The following is a 19,054-nucleotide window of genomic DNA, read 5'->3' on the forward strand; positions in this document are numbered from 1 at the left end:
GAAAAACCCCCACACATTGGGGAAAAAATTCTTTGAGAAAAAAAGGGGGAGACCAAAGTTGCTGAACAAAAAAAAGTAAAAAACAAACAAAAAAACCAGCATGGCCCCTTTAAGAAATGCTTTTGAGGCTTTTTGGCCCTAATAGGTTGCCGGCAACTGTCCGTCATCTTGTCTTCCTGCTCCAGGCCAGACAGTTCCCCTGCAGAACCAGTAGGCACCCGGTATTTTCACCTCCTGGCCGGGAAAAAAACAAAAAATACCGGACATTTTAGGTGTCAGGTATTTTCTGACTTTTTTTTTTACCGGACAGGAGGCAAAAATACCAGACACCTGGCAACCCTAGCAACAGAGTTTGCTTCCCTCTCACGCACCATGCAGGTAGCAGAAGCTGAAGCAGACTGGCAGCCTGCTCCACCCCACTGTACCACTCTCCTGGCCTGTTGTGCCTCGCTTCTCTGCGGCAACAGGTGCTGGAGTACTCTGCTTCCCGTCACTGCTGAGAAGCCATGCTCAGTGGGCTGGGAAAGGGTGGCAGGGCAGACTGGAGCAGAGACTCTGGCCCATGTTGTGTCTGTGTGGTGAATGTGGTAGTGGAGGAAAGGCAGCCCCTGCTAACACCACACCAGGCCCTCGTAATCCTCCAGGTCCCTCCTGTCCATAGGACAATTGGGACAGCCACCACGGGGCCCCCAAAAGCCCAAGGCCTGGTGCTGTGCCCCAATTCATCTTACAGACAAAATGGCTATGAGTATAGTATATAGGCCTTGACAGTTTTCCTATCAAGGATTCTAAATTATAATCAAGATCTTGGGTAGGAGATTATTTTCTCGCAAGACTGATCAGCCACATGAAGATCACAGATAATCCATGAAGCTGAAATTAGCCAGCCAAAAAATTCCTGAATGCACCATACTAACTGGTCAACCTGTCACTTAGGTCAGCAATATTAAACTAAGAAAAAAAAAATCTTAAAACTTACGATCAACACAGATCAGTATATTTTGTTTTTGGCAAAAAAAGTTATTTTTCACTGTGACTAGTCAACAATACAAAGACAACATAATTGAAATCCGGTTAAACGAAATAAAACCTTGGGATTTTTCATACCTCAACATTATTCACCATTTTAGACAAACCTAATAACCACATGGTCTGTAAGACCATCTGCTCTTGCATTAAAAGGAACATTATTGTAACCTCTAACATATTTTGGAAAACAACAAGACAAAGAAGAAACATTTTGCCTCATATATTTATGTTCCACAAGTTAAATATTTAGATACTAATCAAATAACGAACTTACCTGCAAAGAAGTTTTTTTGAGCAAAGATAAAGTGATAGGTTGCTTTATAAACCTCAACTTCACACTGCCATGTCTGTGGCATGTTCCAAATTCGGGGATAGTTGGCATTAATATGAAACTGTGAACAAAACACTAAAGCATCAGTATTAGCTTAAAACAGGGCAATGAGGAAACAATGCTGACATGAAGGGTGAACCAGGCACATTTTGGTGAATAATTAAAACCATTTTCCTGCTGGGATGAACAGAAGGCTTCTGCAGTTTAATCTCTTTCTCCGTGCCTGAAGGTCAATTGTTACTTTATTCATTTGTTTGAAAACTTCTATTATGAATATCTCAGATTATACTGGAGATTTGACATCTTCTGGTACAACAGTTATGCTGAGTGCCTTATAATTTAAACTTTCATATGAAATTTCCACCTTCCTCAGACTACCACAAATTTATCATCTAAATAAACAAAATTTAAACCAAATAATCTTTGTACTGTTATAGTTATTAAGTGTCTATAAGGTCATTCAGGGAAAGAGAGGAAGCTTTTTCACAAATAGTGCATATGCATTTCAATAGAATTTAACTGGAATTCAATTGCTGAATTTCATGAAGTACTAAATGCACAAATAAAAAAGGTAATCCATCATAAAGTGTATTTGTCATACTTAAGCAAAGTAGTTGCAGTATGTCTACACTGCAACACTATATCAAAATAACTAGCACTATTCCGAAATAACTTTTGTCTATACAGCAGGTAATTATTTTGAAATGGTGTCAAAATACTTATTACTCTGACCCCTGTAGCCCTCATTGTACAAGGAATAAGCGAAGTCAGAGGAAGAGTGTTCTATTTCGAAATAAGTGCTGTGAAGACGCTCCCTATTTCAATATAAGCTATTTTGAAATAAGATACACAATTGACGTAGCTCAATTTGCATAGCTTATTTCTAGTTAAGCCCTGCAGTATCCCTAAAACACAACCTAAATATCTAAAATACTACACAGTATACTAGCTAATGTATGGCAGTATATTTTGCAGGAGAAATGTCTTAGTAATTCAAGATCTCATTACAACATGCTACTATTAAATCTTTGCTGAGCAACCCAGAATAGACTGTTTATAAATTATGTTATGCCTATAAACTAGGTGAGATTAGCAAACTCAGATTTTCACAGATTAGGGCCTTTAGGGATTGTAAAATTAATGTTTAACTTTACACACTCAAGTAACTTCAGTAGGGTAATTCAACATGCATAAAGTTACTTGTGCATAATTCTTTGGAGGACTGGAATCTTAAAGTATATACAAATGCCCCAATCATTGCACTGTTTTGTATATTTGCACAACATTTATAGCAGCCATATAAAATATTTTTATTGAACTAAATGGACACCAGAGACATTTGCACCTCTGTGCATAATGATGCTTTGTTAGTGTAGACTTACAGCTAGCATTTCTGCTTCCAGAAGTGTTCGGTATTGCATACTGCTGGTGGCATCAACGTGTAAAAGCTGTCCTTTAATTGCAGGGGAGTAGCCTAGCAGACAGAACAAATAATGGTCACCTACTGGCATTTCTTATGCAACAATTATGTCTGAATAAGAGTAAAGAAGCAAGAATTAAACAAATGCAAATATTTCATAAATAAACATTAGGAGGTGCAAAACACAATATGAGAAGAAGCAATTGTATGACGCTCCAGTTCAGTCCTTTCTTATTTGGAGGAAAGAGGCTTAAAACAAAGCAGATGTGGATTCTGGCTGGTCCAGAAAAGGCTACTGTTGGGCTCTGGATACCAGGTTTCAATCTGAAACTCTGTTGCAGCCTGTGTGTGAGACCTTGGGCAAGTCCCCTTAGCTTCTCCATAGCTCAGTTATCCATTTGTAAAACGTGGATAACAGTACATCCCTCCCTCATAGATATCTCTGTGAAGGTACACATATTAAAGGCTGCACAGTGCTCAGATACTATGTGATAGTGACAATATATATGTATGACAGACATAAAAGACAGAGAAAGATAGGAAAAGCAATGACGGACTTCAAAAGAAAGCTGCATCCACCACTCCTTATATGTGGGGTAAATATAAGACAAACAGTCAAAAGTAAGTAAAAAGCACATCAGCATATTAAACATAGGGTTAAACAAGAGTTAAACCTGTATCTTTAAAGAACTTTCAGATCCTGTAAAGAAAGGCACTATGAAAGTTAGTATTGCTCCTTTACATAGAAATGTAGGTCCTTTGTAGCCATAAGAAGAAAAGAGTTTAGGATATCCACAGTCCTATGAATTAATAAGAATGTAAAATAAAAATCCTCAAACTTACCATTTTCACTGACTGTCATGGGAATATTTATTTCCAAATACGAGCCTGCTCCAACATTTACATGTACAGCATTTGTTTCCTACACCAATCAAAGAAGTGGGGGAAAAAAAGTTTAAATACTATTTCCCTCCCAATCTTCAGCCCAATGTGTATCATGTCTCTAGCCATCATTATTCATATTTAAATTGTCAGGATTAAAAAAAGGCTCTAGTTAACTGTAATCTACCTTAGACTAAAAACGAACTTAATAGTAATGAGGTATCTACAAACAATTATGTTAAAAGGAAAATATTTTCAATTTCTCAAGTAAAAATAGTACTGAGTTAGGGCCATGAAAATATGGCATCGCATAGCCTGACCTAATGAATAATGGGACAGAAAAGTAGGCCATATTCCTGCAATTACTGCACCTCTTCAGTTGTGAAAGCCCCTATTCAGTGTTCAGGATATGCATATGGAAAGGAGGGGCAAGTAATTCCTGCCATTAACTAGATCCAGCAATTAGCATTAAATTACTCATCTTTACCCACAATCCTTTAGAAACAAGCTCTCAAACATTAGAAACCCCATAATGATGTAAGACTGCGGAGGAGAAATTTAATGGAGTTACCCATCTCCTAGCTGGGAATATCCTGTGTAGATTATGATACGGTCTTAATGATTAAAATACATGAGAAATCAAGATACTGAGAATAAATTAATATTTACAACCAGAAAATATTTAGCTGAAAGAGAAACTGGTGAGAATGAAAGGAGATTATAGTTCCATTTCTATTCTAATTTGCATTATTCTACACAGAATCCAGGATGATCCCAAAAGAAAAATAACATTTAAATATCTCTTGCAACCCACTCATACAAATGAAAACATGAAGTAACAAAAAGCCGAACAACCTAATCACAGTAAGTTCTAAGAATCAGAGTCATCTCACAAATTTCTTTCTAACCATCTTGTCATTATTTACCCTGTTTTTGGTAAAAAGCAAGTCAATAGTGGCATCTGCAATGATATTCATCCGCAACTCAAAAGCAAGGATCTGTCTTGGTTTGCCAGGCTGTGCAATTTCTGAGACTTTCATAATCTGGTAATCTGGTGGGAAAAAAAATTTCCACAAACAGTCCCTAGAAAACAAGAAGAGTAATATAATTATTCCTATGGAAAGAAACATTTGACTCATCTACACATTTCTTTGCCATCAGCCCATGTAATTGAATTAGGTTCTAGGAAAGTCAATGGGGAAGGGAAGTTGAAGGGAAAAAATTATATTTGCATAAAGCTGCAAGACACTGAAATCTTCCATCCTAAATCAATAGAGACTTCTACCTCATTAGTGAATTCAAACTCAAAATAAACTAGATATTCAAAATATTAAGAAATGATCTTTTGGGGGATGGCTATGGTGAAGAAGTATGTTATGAAAGGATGTCAACGAAAAAATGTATAACAATCCCAGAAAAAAAATACAAGTATGTTACATTATTTCTTACATTTTATCTACCCACCACAATATACTGCAATAGCCTTAATTTGGCGATTAAGGTGAGAAAGATAACAAGGTTGCTTTAAATTGTGTATAACTGGCATAAAGCACACTAAACTATATAAATCACAAATTATCTATGAAATTAGAATCTATGGGATAGGAATGTATAGCCCCAAGTAAGGAAACTGAAAGGATGATAAAACCATGGCAAGCCTGATATATATGGTTCAGATAAGGAGGCCGTCGGTAAACTAAGATCAAATTCCACAGAATGGCCTTAAAATTGTGGCTACATAAGAAACACTGGAAAAAAAAAATCAAAGAACTTGTGTGAGAATGGCCTTTTTTCAGTGCACTCAAGACCTGGCTGTTGTAGTAGCTGAGAAATGATCATTCTGTCAGAATTCCTTGATGCAGATTCATAACGCCAGCCTGAAGAAAGTTAAGTGTTCTTATAATGGACTTCTGAGATTAAAAATGGTATATTCAAAAACACTTCAGTGAATTAGGGCAGCAAATCCCATTAACTTTCATTAGGATTCACACTTCTAAACCATTTTGCAATTTTTGAAAACCCCACCCTACTTTTTTTTAAAATCGGCAATGAAAAAGTTATGCTCAAGATAGAAAAAATCCCTTGAAAAGACCTGCTACTTGGGATCCTTTAACTATTCAAAGGATATGTACTCACCTCAAAAACCATAACATCATCATTAAGCAGGTTAAAATATGAAGTATGCTATAAGAGAGCAAATTTTCTTGGTGCTACTAAAAAAATCAGAGGTGACATGTTCCAACCAGATTACAGAAGTTCTTTCCTTTAGATATTTCAAAGATATTGTTAGTTCCTATACTCCTTGTGATTTGCTCACTCTCTCCACTCCTGTAAGGTAGTCAATCGCAACAATTTTACAGCTGGGTAAATGGCATGCATCCAAGAGGGATATCAAGTATGTGATTCGTCTCAATGCTTTTTTTTTTTTCTTAAATAGCCATATTTTGTCACCTTGTACATTACTCTAACCAATACCACTGTCTTCACTGGAATTACTCAGAGTGAAGTGCTACTCAAGGCAAGGAATTTTTGTAGAACACAGGCTTGTAATTTAAGGCTGTAAGCCAACAAAGTAAGTATTTCTTGGAATTCCAACAAGTATTTGTCTATTCCAGCCAATAACTCCAATTTACAAAACAATTTTTTTCCTCTTTATTAATTCCCTACTCTAATCTGAAGGGAACAATTAATGAAGAGTTACAGTTAACAAAAAAAAAAATTACATACATAAAAATGGCACAACTATAGAGGGTTTATTTTAAATTATTAAGAAGTGTAAATTTGCTATAAATTAGAATTCTGACAACATCAAAACTACTACATTTATTAAACAGGAATACGGGATATTTTTAAAACAATCCAAGCATTCTATTTATTATCTTTGTGAAATTCTGGAGGATATGCACAGTAACTAATTCTGAGCCTATGTTAGACTTAAACTACTGGACAAAAGTCCTTTGTTTTCATATTGTGACAGTTACATACTTAGTAGTCTATCATGTACAATTAACAGATTGAGCAGCAAAATTAATGGAGATTTCATTACAATTTCCCAATAGGAAATGCTATTTAAGATTAATATTAAAACTGCAACTCATTTTAATACCTTTGCCTGTCAGCCCATGGTCCATAGTTGAAATCTGTTCCTTTCCCACATACAATGTCTAATCCCCAACACGGAGGCAAGTCTTGCAGTTTACTATCTTCGCTGCTTGTTTCTCCATCATTATTTTCTTCTGTCTCATCTGGCACAAGACCTGCAGTGTGTAATACGGTAAACATTACTTAAGGTAGCGGTTTCCAGTTATCATGAAGAACTTCTGCAGACGGCTATATAATTAAAGTATACAGACATCTGCTTCATTTAAGAGCATTACTGAGCACAAAACTCAAGCGCTTCATCTAGATTAAAGAGAAGGATGTGATTGAAAGCAAGAGTCCTTGGAATTTTCCAAAACACTCAACGGCAGCTTTACCGAAGTCAGTTAAGTGCACTGAATCTACACACTACATAGTTTAAGCAGTAAAACTTGCCTTCTGTCGGCACAGCTTTGCATGTGGCACCACCTTTTCAGTCGTGCTGACAAGACCCTCAACTGCTGTTGGTTAAGTTAAACATCCTCCTAAGCAGCATATATCCTATACTGACATTCTTAAGATGGTTCAGTGCCTGTGTGGCCACTGTATTACTTGCATCAGTACAAACAGCCCTCCAGCAATAATGCACACACTCACACGGTCAGGATGACTGCTCTCTGCTCAAATGTTTGAACTCATCTAGTGGTCACAATGACCCCCTATAAAATATCCAGTGTGTTTTGAAAATACCTTTGTTCTTACTAGCCCACTTCTGCAAACACATAGGTATGGCTCCATATAAAGCTAAACCTGAAATGCCAGTTAACTAATCTTCATACTGCCGCCTAGTCCCAGAAACTAGTCTTGGATATCCTTGGCCAGCAAGGAGAAGGAGAAATGGAAACAATTACATAATTCACACAGGAACTAAAAGATTGCAAAGGAGATGCAGAAACTGGAATGTAACAGAGATGAGTTCTTATGGCAGGCAGTTAAGAAGACACTGCAGCAGTCCTATTAAAAGGCAATGGAAGAAAACAAGAAAATGTGATGCTGCCCTTCACAGGTGCCACTATAGGAGGAGCCAGATGCCACAATGAATGGGGACTGCAGCAACTACAGTAGTGACTAACAGTGGATGCTGTATAATGTCCTGAGGAAGGCACACCAGAACTGCATGTTGATGAAGAGCTCACTATGAAGAGGAAAACAAACCCACATAGTCCAAGATGCTTTGAAAGTAGGCAAACACCAACAGAATCCCCCCATAGGACTATCCCCCAATACTGCACAAGGTTTTTAAAGCCAATTTTCTTCACAGCCCCCAACATTTCACTATCACCTATCTGTCCTTTACCCGTTCCCTCAAAATTGCCAATAACTGCATGTGGGCAGGGAAAAAAGGAATAAAAGTACAGTTTGGACCTCCTTGGTCTGGCAGCCTCATGATCTCTGTGGTCCTGAACCAGGGAGGTTGCTGGACCAGGATGTCAATGCTCCCCTGCTAGTGACTGGGCTCCTCTGTGCACCGTGGGACTCCCCAGGCTGGGTCTCCCTACCCTGCCACTGCCTGGTTGGGGCTCCCCACCCTGCTGCCTGCCCCAGTGCCGCCAGGGCTCCCAGGGGCTGAGCTCCCTCAGGTTGATGTTCCTAAATCACTACCAGCCCTGCTGCCACTGGAGGTTCCTGTTCAGGGCCGGGGTTCACCAGTTGCCACCAGCACAACTCCCGCTGGGGGTTCCCGGGCAGGGTCAATGCTTCCTGGTACCACTCACACCGGAGGTTCCTGGCTGGGACTGAGGCTCCCCAGTTGCCATCCAGGTTCACCAGGTCTGGGCTCCCAGCCACCAATGGGCTGGGCTCCCCAACCACCACTGTCCCAGTCAGGGCTTCCCAGCTCTCATGGGTTTCCCAGCTGGCTCCTGCTCCTGGCCTCTGGGACTCTTTGGTCCAGCAACATCCTTGGTCCTGCTAGATCATGGATGTTGCCAGACCAGAGACTCCCAGATTTGAGAGGTTCAACCTGTAGCCAATTGGTTTTAAGAATACACAGTAATATTAACAGCCAAAAAACAACAACAAATGATGCTTTAGGCAACCAAAAAGCATTCCCAAATACACACTTTAGCACTACTTTGATGCCTTCAAAATAAAAACTTTGGCAGGGAGAAAAAAAAAGTATAGTAAAATAAAAACACGTTCATGCAAATATAATTCAAGCCGTTCAAAAACAAATACAAAAAAACCACACATACATTCAAATTAAAATACATCAAAACAAAACAAATGACATGATTTTGCAAAAATTCCATTATAAGCCTACTGGATATGGATTTTTTAGTTCAAAATAGTATTTTGGGTTTAAATCTACAAGTCCAAGTACAAAGCAGAATTATTTGCATGCTGCATTTAGATTCAGGAAATAGGTAAAAGTGCTGCTGGCGCGGGGGTGCAGCCTAAAAGGCTCATTCAAATAGCTAATTACCATGACTCTTCACCACTTGCAGAGCTTCTGGATTTATCTTGGCCAAGAAATCTTTTTAATCCCCAGCACAATGTCATTGAAATATTCAAGCAAGCATTGTTTGATCTTTTGACTGCACATTTCCCAGCATTTTTTCTTCCTCCACAGTGCTACATTACTCTGCAATAAACTCCGTGGGAACCATCATTATGAAGATGCTATCTGTGTGGGTCTGGTAACCTTGCTCCATCCACTTGCTTCAGCTGTCTTCACTGGGCCTTTGACACCCTCATGAACAATACAGGTGCTAGGATCACAATTGCCCGAGAATGTTTTTCTGTGTTTATTATGCCGTTGCTAGACTACCCAGAACACCCTTAACTCTGTCCAATCCAAAGCCTCACAGCTAGAAAGTCTTAACAAGTCCCCCCACATACTCACCTTAGGTGTTACTGAAAACTCCTGAAGCAATCCTTATTGAGTGTGACCCTGTTCCTATTTTAATGCAGATCTAAGATAACAGAACATTTTAGGGAGATGTCACACTTATTTGTGATGCCTGCTAACCCCTTAAATCTAACAGCAGCAGCCTAGTTGTTTATCATTGTCTTTACCTGGGTATCCTTGAGGCCACCCCTACCATGCTTGCTGAAAGGCTCACCAGGCTATAAAGAAAAAAAAAACCTGCCAAGGGAGACACATTTTGGCTACGTCTACACTGGCCCCTTTTCCGAAAGGGGCATGCTAATTGTACAGGTCGTAATAGGGAAATCCGCGGGGGATTTAAATATCCCCCGCGGCATTTAAATAAAAATGTCCGCCGCTTTTTTCCGGCTTTTCTAAAAGCCGGAAAAGAGCATCTACACTGGCCCCGATCCTCCGGAAAAAAGCCCTTTTCCGGAGGATCTCTTATTCCTACTTCGAAGTAGGAATAAGAGATCCTCCGGAAAAGGGCTTTTTTCCGGAGGATCGGGGCCAGTGTAGACGCTCTTTTCCGGCTTTTCTAATAGCTGGAAAAAAGCGGCGGACATTTTTATTTAAATGCCGCGGGGGATATTTAAATCCCCCGCGGATTTCCCTATTACGACCTGTAAAATTAGCATGCCCCTTTCGGAAAAGAGGCCAGTGTAGACGTACCCTTTCAGACTACTCTACAGTTCTGAATCCAGAGCCACTAGAACAGGGAGTGGAACAAATGCAAAAGGACCAAAAGTGCACTAATATGCAACATGGCATGGGCAAGCTCCTCAAAAAGCTCTGATGCACCAAAATATTATGGAATAAAAACATTCAAACTAAGTACCTCGGCACCCCAGCAGTATTACAGTGCATGGACTATTCTTTCTTACTGGTCCAAGGGCACATAACCTTCTCCTCATCTTACAGCACCAGCATACCCAGCAACAGTATCCCCCGCAGCGAGCCCCAGGGGATAAGAAGAACATACTATGAACATATGTACCATACAACCAAAAGCAGCCAGCATTGCATTTTTTAAGAAGCATTTGGTGTTTATTATTGCAAAATAAAATTCGGGTTTTTTTTTTAAACCAAAGAAAATAAATCATGGTTTTCAGAATACAGCATTGAACATAAAATATACAATATACAGAATACAAAATATACAACTTAGATTCAAAGCATTTGTAACTCATAACCTGGCCACATAAGGTATTTTCATAAAGTACCGCAAAGCACACTGTTTGGCTAGGGCACACTGTTCAAGTGTGCACTCAAGGTTTCCCCCAGCCAAACAGCTCAGCAATGAGCTCTGGTAATCGCTTGGGTCAGGCCACTCAATATCAGTAGTCAGGTTGGGCTTTTTTCCTTTTTTCACTTCCCGTTTCCACTCAGGAGCAACATTTCTCTTTGGCCATGCAAATACTATGTAAAAAAATGGCAACATGCAGCAGCAGCAGAAATATTTGGATCACTGAGTTCCCAACACATTTTAGAACATCTCTATCATGCCATTCATTTGCCAAATGCAAACTCCCTTCACTACCTTCACCTGCTTATGTTAAAGCTGTCTTTGTTGCTGTCCAGTTGCTTGGTGTTTCATTTCACAAGCCACCAGAAGTAAGGGAGACAGGCTGGGTTCCCAAGAAGCATAATAAAAAAGATCTCACCAAACTAAGTGATTGGGCAACAAAATAGCAAATGGAATTTAATGTTGATAAATGTAAAGTGATGCACTTGGAATCCCAACTATGTATATAATATGATGGGGACTAACCTAGCTGCAACTACTCAAGAGAGAGATCTTGGAGTCATTGTGGATAGTTCTCTGAAAACATCCACTCAGTGTGCAGCAACAGGCAAAAAAGCAAATAGAATGTTATGAATAATAAAAAAGGGATAGAAAATAAGATAGAAAATTTAGACTCTGTATAAAACCATAGTACACCCGCATCTTGAATACTGCATACAGATATGATCGCCTCATCTCATGAAAGATGTATTATAAAGGTTCAGAGAAGGGTAACAGAAATGATTAGGGGTTTGGAATGGATGCCATATGAAGAGAGATTAAAATGACTCGGACTTTTCAGCTTAGAAAAGAAAAGACTAAGTGGGGATATGGTAGAGGTCTATAAAAATCATGACTGGTGTGAAAAAAGTGAGTAAGTTATTTACTTGTTCCCATAATATAAGAACAAGGGGTCACCAAATGAAATTAACAGGTAGCAGATTTAAAAGAAACAAAAGGAAGTTTTTCTTCACGCTATGCGGTGTTAACCTGTGGAACTCCTGGCCAGAGGATCTTGTGAAGATTAGGACTTAAACAGGGTTGAAAAAAGAGCTAGATAGATTCATGGAGGTTAGGTCCATCAATGGCTATTAGCCAAGATGGGTAGGAATGGTGTCCTTAGCCTCTGTTTGTCAGGAAATGGATGACAGCAGAGGGATCATGTGATGGTTACCTGTTATGTCCACTCCCTCTGGGGCATTTGGCATCGGCCACTGTCGATAGACAGGATACTGGGCTAGATGGACCTTTGGTCTGACCCAATATGGCCATTCTTAAGTTCTTAATTGGCACTGCAACCCCTCTAACATAATTATGTGCTTCTGGGAAAATATGCCCTCTTGAAGCTTTTCAAAAAGTTCCTAAATGTGATCACACATCTTCCTTGATAATCCAATGTTAATGCCACTGAAATGTCCCTGGTGAGCCACCAATTCTACATGACCATGGAAAAGCCCCTATTTTTATGTACTCAGGAGAAGGGGAAAAGAAGGGAGGCAAAATCAGTATACATATCCCATCTATGGCAACATCACAGTTGGGTTCAATGACATTGGCTTCCCTATCATATTCTGCATCTCTCAGAGTCAATCCTGTGCAGTAGGACATGCTTCATTGTTTGCAAACATGATGATGATTGCTCCCACTACTTATTTTCCAACTGCCTACAAACCCGTCACAATCTGGTGTTGCACCCTTTACTCCATGTAAATCACTGTCTCATGGATCGGGGCTGGGAATGCATGCAAGACTCTGTTCCTCTTGCTCACTTTCACCGTATGACCATGGCCAGAGACGGAGAGGACTGGGAATACCCCAGCTGGTGGTTCCTATCATGAACTGGGTTCCAGCTACTAGTTCTTACTGGGCTGGAATGGGGGGAAGGAACTACTCTTCCCCTGCACAGGCCACTTCTGGGGGCAGGTCAGACACACCCACACACCCACTCCCTTTGTTTCAAGAAGCTCTATCCCCTACCCCTGCTCTTTCCCCACTGCTCCCCAGCCATGGAGGAGGGGGGACGGGGATCCCTGTGTGTGGAGCTGACCCTGCTCTCTGCCCAAATCACCATGCATCCAGATGCCCGCAAAAACAGACACCCCGCCCCAACCCCTTCATTCTGACCCCACCTCACAACCGGAACCCTCTCCTCTTTAGACTCCTATTCCCCTGCACCTGGATCTCTACCAAGCCACCCACACCTAGATTGCCCCATACAGAACCTTCTCTTTCTACACATTGTGCCCTCCCCCCCAACGCCCCTCTGGATCCTGCCAGACTGAGCCTGCTTGTCCCATATTTGGTTTGGGAGGCAGGGCTAGACATGCATATGAGATTCTGTCCCTCTCACTTGCTATAGCAGTGCACCTGATGTGGAAGGGGAAGGCTCAGATATGTTTCTGAGGCAAGCCCAGCCCTTGTGCTACGTCAGGGTCAGGTGCAGCCTCACTGCCAGGTCCGGGTCCCAGAAGGGGATCATACATCATAAGACTGGAAGAGACCTCAGGAGGTCATTGAGTCCAACCCCCTGGTAAAAGCAGGACCAGCCACAACAAAATCATCCCAACCAGGGCTCTATCAAGCTGGGCACTTCCCAAGGCCATGATGGAGTCTGCATTCACAATGCTCTTCTTATTTATTGTCAATTTCAATTCCAATCCAGTGACTGTACAGCAAGGATGGTCAATAATTTTTAACAGGGGACGACTAAGATTTTGGCCAAGGAGTAGTCAAGATCAAGAACTGAACTTCTATGGAGAAGGTGTGGGGTCTAGGATGGAGGTTTGATGCAGAAGGGAGCATGGTGTAGGGGACTGGAGTGCAGGGGGCGTGTGGGGTCTGAGAGGGAGTTTGGGTGAAGGAGGGGGCTGTCCTCTGGGGCAGAGGATTTGAGTGCACTGTCTAGGATGGGGTAAAGGTGCAGGAGAGGATTCTGGCCTGGGGGAGGGGCTCTAGGAGGACGTGCAGAGTCTGGGAGGGAGTTGTGACCCGGATGAAGAGGATACAGAGGGTTTGGGTGGAGGACTTGGGCAGGTAGTTAGAAGGGAGAGAGGGCATGAACAATAGTCCTGAGGACACTAGGATGCTTAGTCACCATGGCCCTTCTTTTGCCAATACAACCTGTCATTTTGCTGGCACAGTATATCCACACAGTCACATGTGACTACAGACTACATGTCAGCACCTGTATGCTGATAGAAATGTTACTGGTAAAACCGTGTAATGTAAATATGATTGGATTTTTCCCATTTATTTCAATTTGGGCAGAGATAGGGTAACACTGAGTAATTCTGAAAATCCTACCCCTTGTGTTATAGAACATAGACCAAAGCTTCCTAACTTGCATGCCTAAAGTTAAGCTCATGAAGCTATATTAAAGATTTGTCTATATGGGAAAAGAGAAACCAGTAATACTGGTCTAGTTACAAAACTCTTCTGAAGCAACAAAAGCTATACCCAAAACAACCCGCTATCCCAGAATAAGAGCATCTATCCATGAAGTTATAGTGGATGCTCAGGTAAATAAAGTAATCTGGTGGCCCACCAAAGTCAAAGTTCTCCCAGGCAAACCACATCCAGCTTGTGGGCTGCTTATTGCCCACCCCTGTTATATGCCTATGTAGGAATGTACTGATTTTCAAAGTTGCTCAACATCTTCAGTTCCCACTGATTTCACCTGGACTTAGGTTTGTTTACCACAGATGTACAAATCAGGTGATGTCTAGTTTTAAGCTTAAATATAATTTTAACTCTTTAAATTTTAAAAACTGAAAACTTGGTACTTTCACAACTGTCTAAAGAAAGTTAGGCATCCAACTCTCATTGATACCCTTCTGAAAATCCCATCTCCAGATCTTATCTTCTATAGATTAGCAGAGAGAAGCCTGGTCACCAGGTTCATCTAAATGCTCATTATGAAGCACAACTGTTAAAATTCACTGTTAAAAACACAGATTCCACTCAAAATATAAATAGTACCCTTTTCGATTTATTTCACTGGAACCTGTCTACCTGTTCAATTCAACAACTACACTGTTAACATAGTAAAGAACACAACATATGAGTTGGGGTCTTCCATATACTTTCTTGCAACATCCTTATTGTCTCACACCTATGCTAACTCTTCCAAGCTGGAGATCAAAAAAATTCTTTCAGCATTCCAGAAAGAACAATAGTAACTCACTGTAAATAAACAGTATATGAACTATGCAAATAACATTATTTAACAGACGATACCTGGTTCATCCATGTAGTAGTAGATGTCAACATCATTCGACTGCATTACAACAAAGCCTTCTCCCATTAATCTTGGTGGTCTGTTGTGGAGAGGGTAAAAAGGGTGTGGTCAATAATTAAACATATCCTAGAAAAATTAAACTTATGAATTTTACTAAAGCTAAATTTGAATTTTTAAGTATAGGCAGTCTCCGGGTTACGTACAAGATAGGGACTGTAGGTTTGTTCTTAAGTTGAATTTGTATGTAAGTCTGAACTGGCGTCCAGATTCAGCCGCTGTTGAAACTGACCAGAGACTGACTATAGGAAGCGCGAGGCAGAGCTGAATCAACAGCGGCTGAATCTGGACGCCTGGGACAGAGCAGCTGGGGCGCTGCCGGGTAGGTCCCCACAGCGCCTCACCTCGGCGCTGCGGGGACCAACCCGGCAGCACCCCAGCTGCTCTACCCCAGGTGTTCCCAAGTCAGCCCTGCTGAAACTGACCAGTGGCTGACTACGGGAAGCCTGAGGCAGAGCAGCTCTGCCCCCAGAAGACCAGGGAGACGCGGAGCAAAGCCACAGAGGACGCGGGCAGCGGGACCGGCGCGTCTCAGCGGTCCCGCCGCCCACATCTCCCTGGTCTGCTGGGGGGCGGGGCACAGCTAGTGCGCTCCCCCCCCCCCCCCCCCGAGCAGACCAGGCTTTTCTCGCCTCGGAGGCTTTTCTCCGTGGCGAGAAAAGCCGCTCCGCGTCTCCCTGGTGTGCTGGGGGGCCACTCCAGCAGACCAGGGAGATGAGGAGCAAAGCCGCGGAGGACGCAGGCGGCGGGACCGCCGAGACACGCCGCGGTCCCACAGCCCGCGTCCTCCGCGACTTTGCTCCGCATCTCCCTGGTCTGCTGGGGGTGCCCCCCCCAGCAGACCAGAGAGACGCGGAATGGCTTTTCTCGCCGCGGAGGACGCGGGCAGCAGGACCGCCCGCGTCCTCCATGGCGAGAAAAGCCTGGTCTGCTGGGGGGGACGGGCGCACTAGCTGCGCTCCCCTCCCCCGAGCAGACCAGGGAGACACGGAGCAGCTTTTCTCTCCACAGAGGACGCAGGCGGCGGGACTGTGGCATGTCTGGGCGGTCCCGCTGCCCCCGTCCTCCGCGGCAAGAAAAGCCCCGTTCGGATCCACGTAACTCGGGGACTGCCTGTATCCCAAAAAAAGAGTTTAGGCCATAGTCAGCTGTTAAGCTCTGAAGTGCTGTATATATTTAGACAAACTTAGAATTAAACTGATAAACTTGCTGTAAGTAGTAATTAAGCAACTTTTAGAAAGGTATTTGTATAGAAAACATTTTAAGGCTGCCAATGGCCTAATGGTAATACTATAAAATATCCTCCAGGTGTGAGGAAAGCCTTAGTACTCTTACTAATAATTTCCTCTCAAGCGTTTTCAATACTGTAAGAGTGGTGCTGCATTGAGTCCCTGACCATTCTGCTAGTGCAGAGTAATTGTAATAAATATTCTGTGGTTCCATAGTGCCTTCCATCTCATGATCTCAAAGCATTTTATAGACATTAATGAAATAAACCTCAGAAACTTTCTATAAAACAGATTAGTAACCCATTTTATAGGATGGGGACTCAGAAGCCAGGGAAATTGCTCAAAGTCACAGAGTCTATAGCAGAAACAAACAGTATGGGGTGAGATTAGGGTTGCCAGATGGTTGAAACAAAAATACCGAGAACACACACACCCTCATGGGGGGGGGAAAATCGAGAAAAAATTCTGTTGAAGGAAAAAAAATGAGGGGGGGAAGAGGGAGACCAAAGTTGTTGAGCAATAAATAAAGAAATAAAAAGGACTCCAAGACCATTTTGTGCCTACAGCCTTGCAGAACCAGATAAGCATAGGGGCTGGGGTCGAGGAGCTGGGGGTGTTGGGAGCCAGGAGAGGCTCAAGGGGAGGCATGTTACTTCTCAGTTTAAATTTCTGTGGTAATCACAGGGATAGGATCACTGCTAGGGTTACCAGGTAGTCATAAAAATAACATAAAATACTGGACACACTTCATGAGGGGGCGGGGGGGAGAGGACCGGCCGGGAGAGGGGCGGTGCTGGCTGGGAAGAGGGAGGAGCTGGGAAACAGAGCTAACGGGGTGAGGGGCAATGGGGCTGGCCAGGAGAAACGGGGGGTCCGACGGAAAGCAGAGCTGGTCGTGTGGGGAGGGGGATCAGGCGGAACAGGGCTGGCTGTGGGATATCGGGGGGGGGGGGGCAGACGGCAGGGGTGGAGCTGGCCGGGGGAGCTCAGGAGGAAGGAAGAACTGGCCGCCAAAAGCAGGGCTGGCGGGGGGTGCAGTGGGGCTGGCCGGTGAAGATCCAGAGAAGGAACCGGCCAGCGGGATGCAGAGCTGGCGGTGGAGGGGAGAGGTGGAGGGGGAGAGGATGGCCGGGAAAGATCCAGAGCAGGAACAGGCCATCAGGATGCAGGTGTTGAGCAAAGCTGGCGGAGAGGGCAAGGGAGCGAATCAGCCGGAGGGGAGCAGGACTGACCCGGGCTGTGCAGATCTCAGGGCGCTCCCGTCCCGCACGAGTCAGTCCGGCTGCGACTCTTAACCAGCACGCAGGAGCATGAACTGGGCTACCGCTCCTCCTCCTCATCGCGCCCCGCCTCCCAGTCACTCACCCCGCCCCCTCCAGGCTTCTGTCCGGCGCCCAGCCGGAAAACTAGGAAATACCAGACATTGCACATGTCCGGTAGATTTTTTTTACCGGACACCTGACAACCATAGGTGAGCTTCTGTGTTATGCCTCTCTAAGAAATACAGCACAGAATTCTCACCCCCCCTAGCAAATGGGGTCTAGAGTGGTTGAAAGCCATCTGTGCAATATCCCAATCTCGGACTGCACCAAAAGCTACATAGGCCCTATTATAACTTAGCCAGACCCTTAGGTCAGCGTGAAAGACAACCATTTCCTTTATGGAGCCTGATAGGCTGCAGTATTGCCCAAAGCCACTGCATTTGTATCCCCTACAGAGTCCTCTGACCATCACCACACCCTCTTCATCTGGTTATGCAAAGAGATCATCAGCTTCATGGCTGTCCTCTGCATCATCAGCCCCAAGGGAATCAATCCTTCTCTGACTTAATACAGGTCCTGTAAGACCCCTTAATGTTCTCTGGAGATTTTTAGTCTCAAGGGGCTGGTCCAGGATAAAGGATTTCACCCTAGGCCTTGATTTATAGTTCAGGGTTTTAACCATGAGATCATCATCAACTGATGTATTTGGGGAACAGGGGTGGAGAGAGAAAAAGTAAATACAGTACACAGCTTCTTAAATTATTTAAAGTTTCAGAATGAGAGACAACAGAGGCTTTAAGAGTTAATGTAAAACTGTCAACACACTATTGCAATGAGATCTCACTTATATGAACTTTCTGAATGCTGCACTAAGTGTGAGAGCATTTCTTACCACTCAAAGCATAAGCAATCTCTCTCTAAATAAACAGATGTTAAATCTCTTTTCACTAGCCAATTAGCCATCGTAAGACAGGATTTTCAGTTCTCTCCTCCATGTTGGTCTTCTCTCCTGAGCCTCCAGTCTCTCGCTCCTCCTTCTGCTGTCTCCCTCTCCTCTGCCTCCTGCCTCTCTCTTTCTCTTCTCCTCCCCCTCCTGCCTCTTGGGGGACCACGGAGCCAAATGGCCATTTGGGCTCCGTACTCCCCATGCTGCATGGGGAACACGGAGCCCAAACAGTCACTTGCGCCACGTGCTCCCACGCAGTGGCCTGGCTGAGTGGTGCAGAAGTCAGCCAAGCACCACAGCAGGAGGCAAAGGGGGACGGGGCAGTGACGTTCACGCCCAGGGGGTGGGGCCTGGAGCTGCTGTCACGCC

At 43.1% G+C, this 19,054-nt stretch overlaps 1 protein-coding gene across 14 annotated transcripts in view; it reads right to left on the minus strand.

Moving 5' to 3' along the window:
- BLTP1 (bridge-like lipid transfer protein family member 1) overlaps window positions 1-19,054 on the minus strand; it is a 222,200-nt gene that overhangs the window by 159,707 nt on the left and 43,439 nt on the right. For all 14 annotated transcript variants that reach the window (XM_075929830.2, XM_075929833.2, XM_075929841.2 and 11 more), the window contains exons 9-14: window positions 15,191-15,270; window positions 6,769-6,919; window positions 4,589-4,745; window positions 3,624-3,702; window positions 2,743-2,834; window positions 1,304-1,421 (exon numbers count right to left, since the gene is read on the minus strand). In XM_075929830.2, coding sequence (XP_075785945.2) covers window positions 1,304-1,421; window positions 2,743-2,834; window positions 3,624-3,702; window positions 4,589-4,745; window positions 6,769-6,919; window positions 15,191-15,270 — 677 coding nt within the window. The remainder of the gene's footprint in view (window positions 1-1,303; window positions 1,422-2,742; window positions 2,835-3,623; window positions 3,703-4,588; window positions 4,746-6,768; window positions 6,920-15,190; window positions 15,271-19,054) is intronic.

The sequence above is a fragment of the Pelodiscus sinensis genome, chromosome 4 (assembly GCF_052426305.1).
Source record: "Pelodiscus sinensis isolate ZL-2025 chromosome 4, ASM5242630v1, whole genome shotgun sequence".
Classification (NCBI taxonomy): Eukaryota; Metazoa; Chordata; order Testudines; family Trionychidae; genus Pelodiscus; species Pelodiscus sinensis.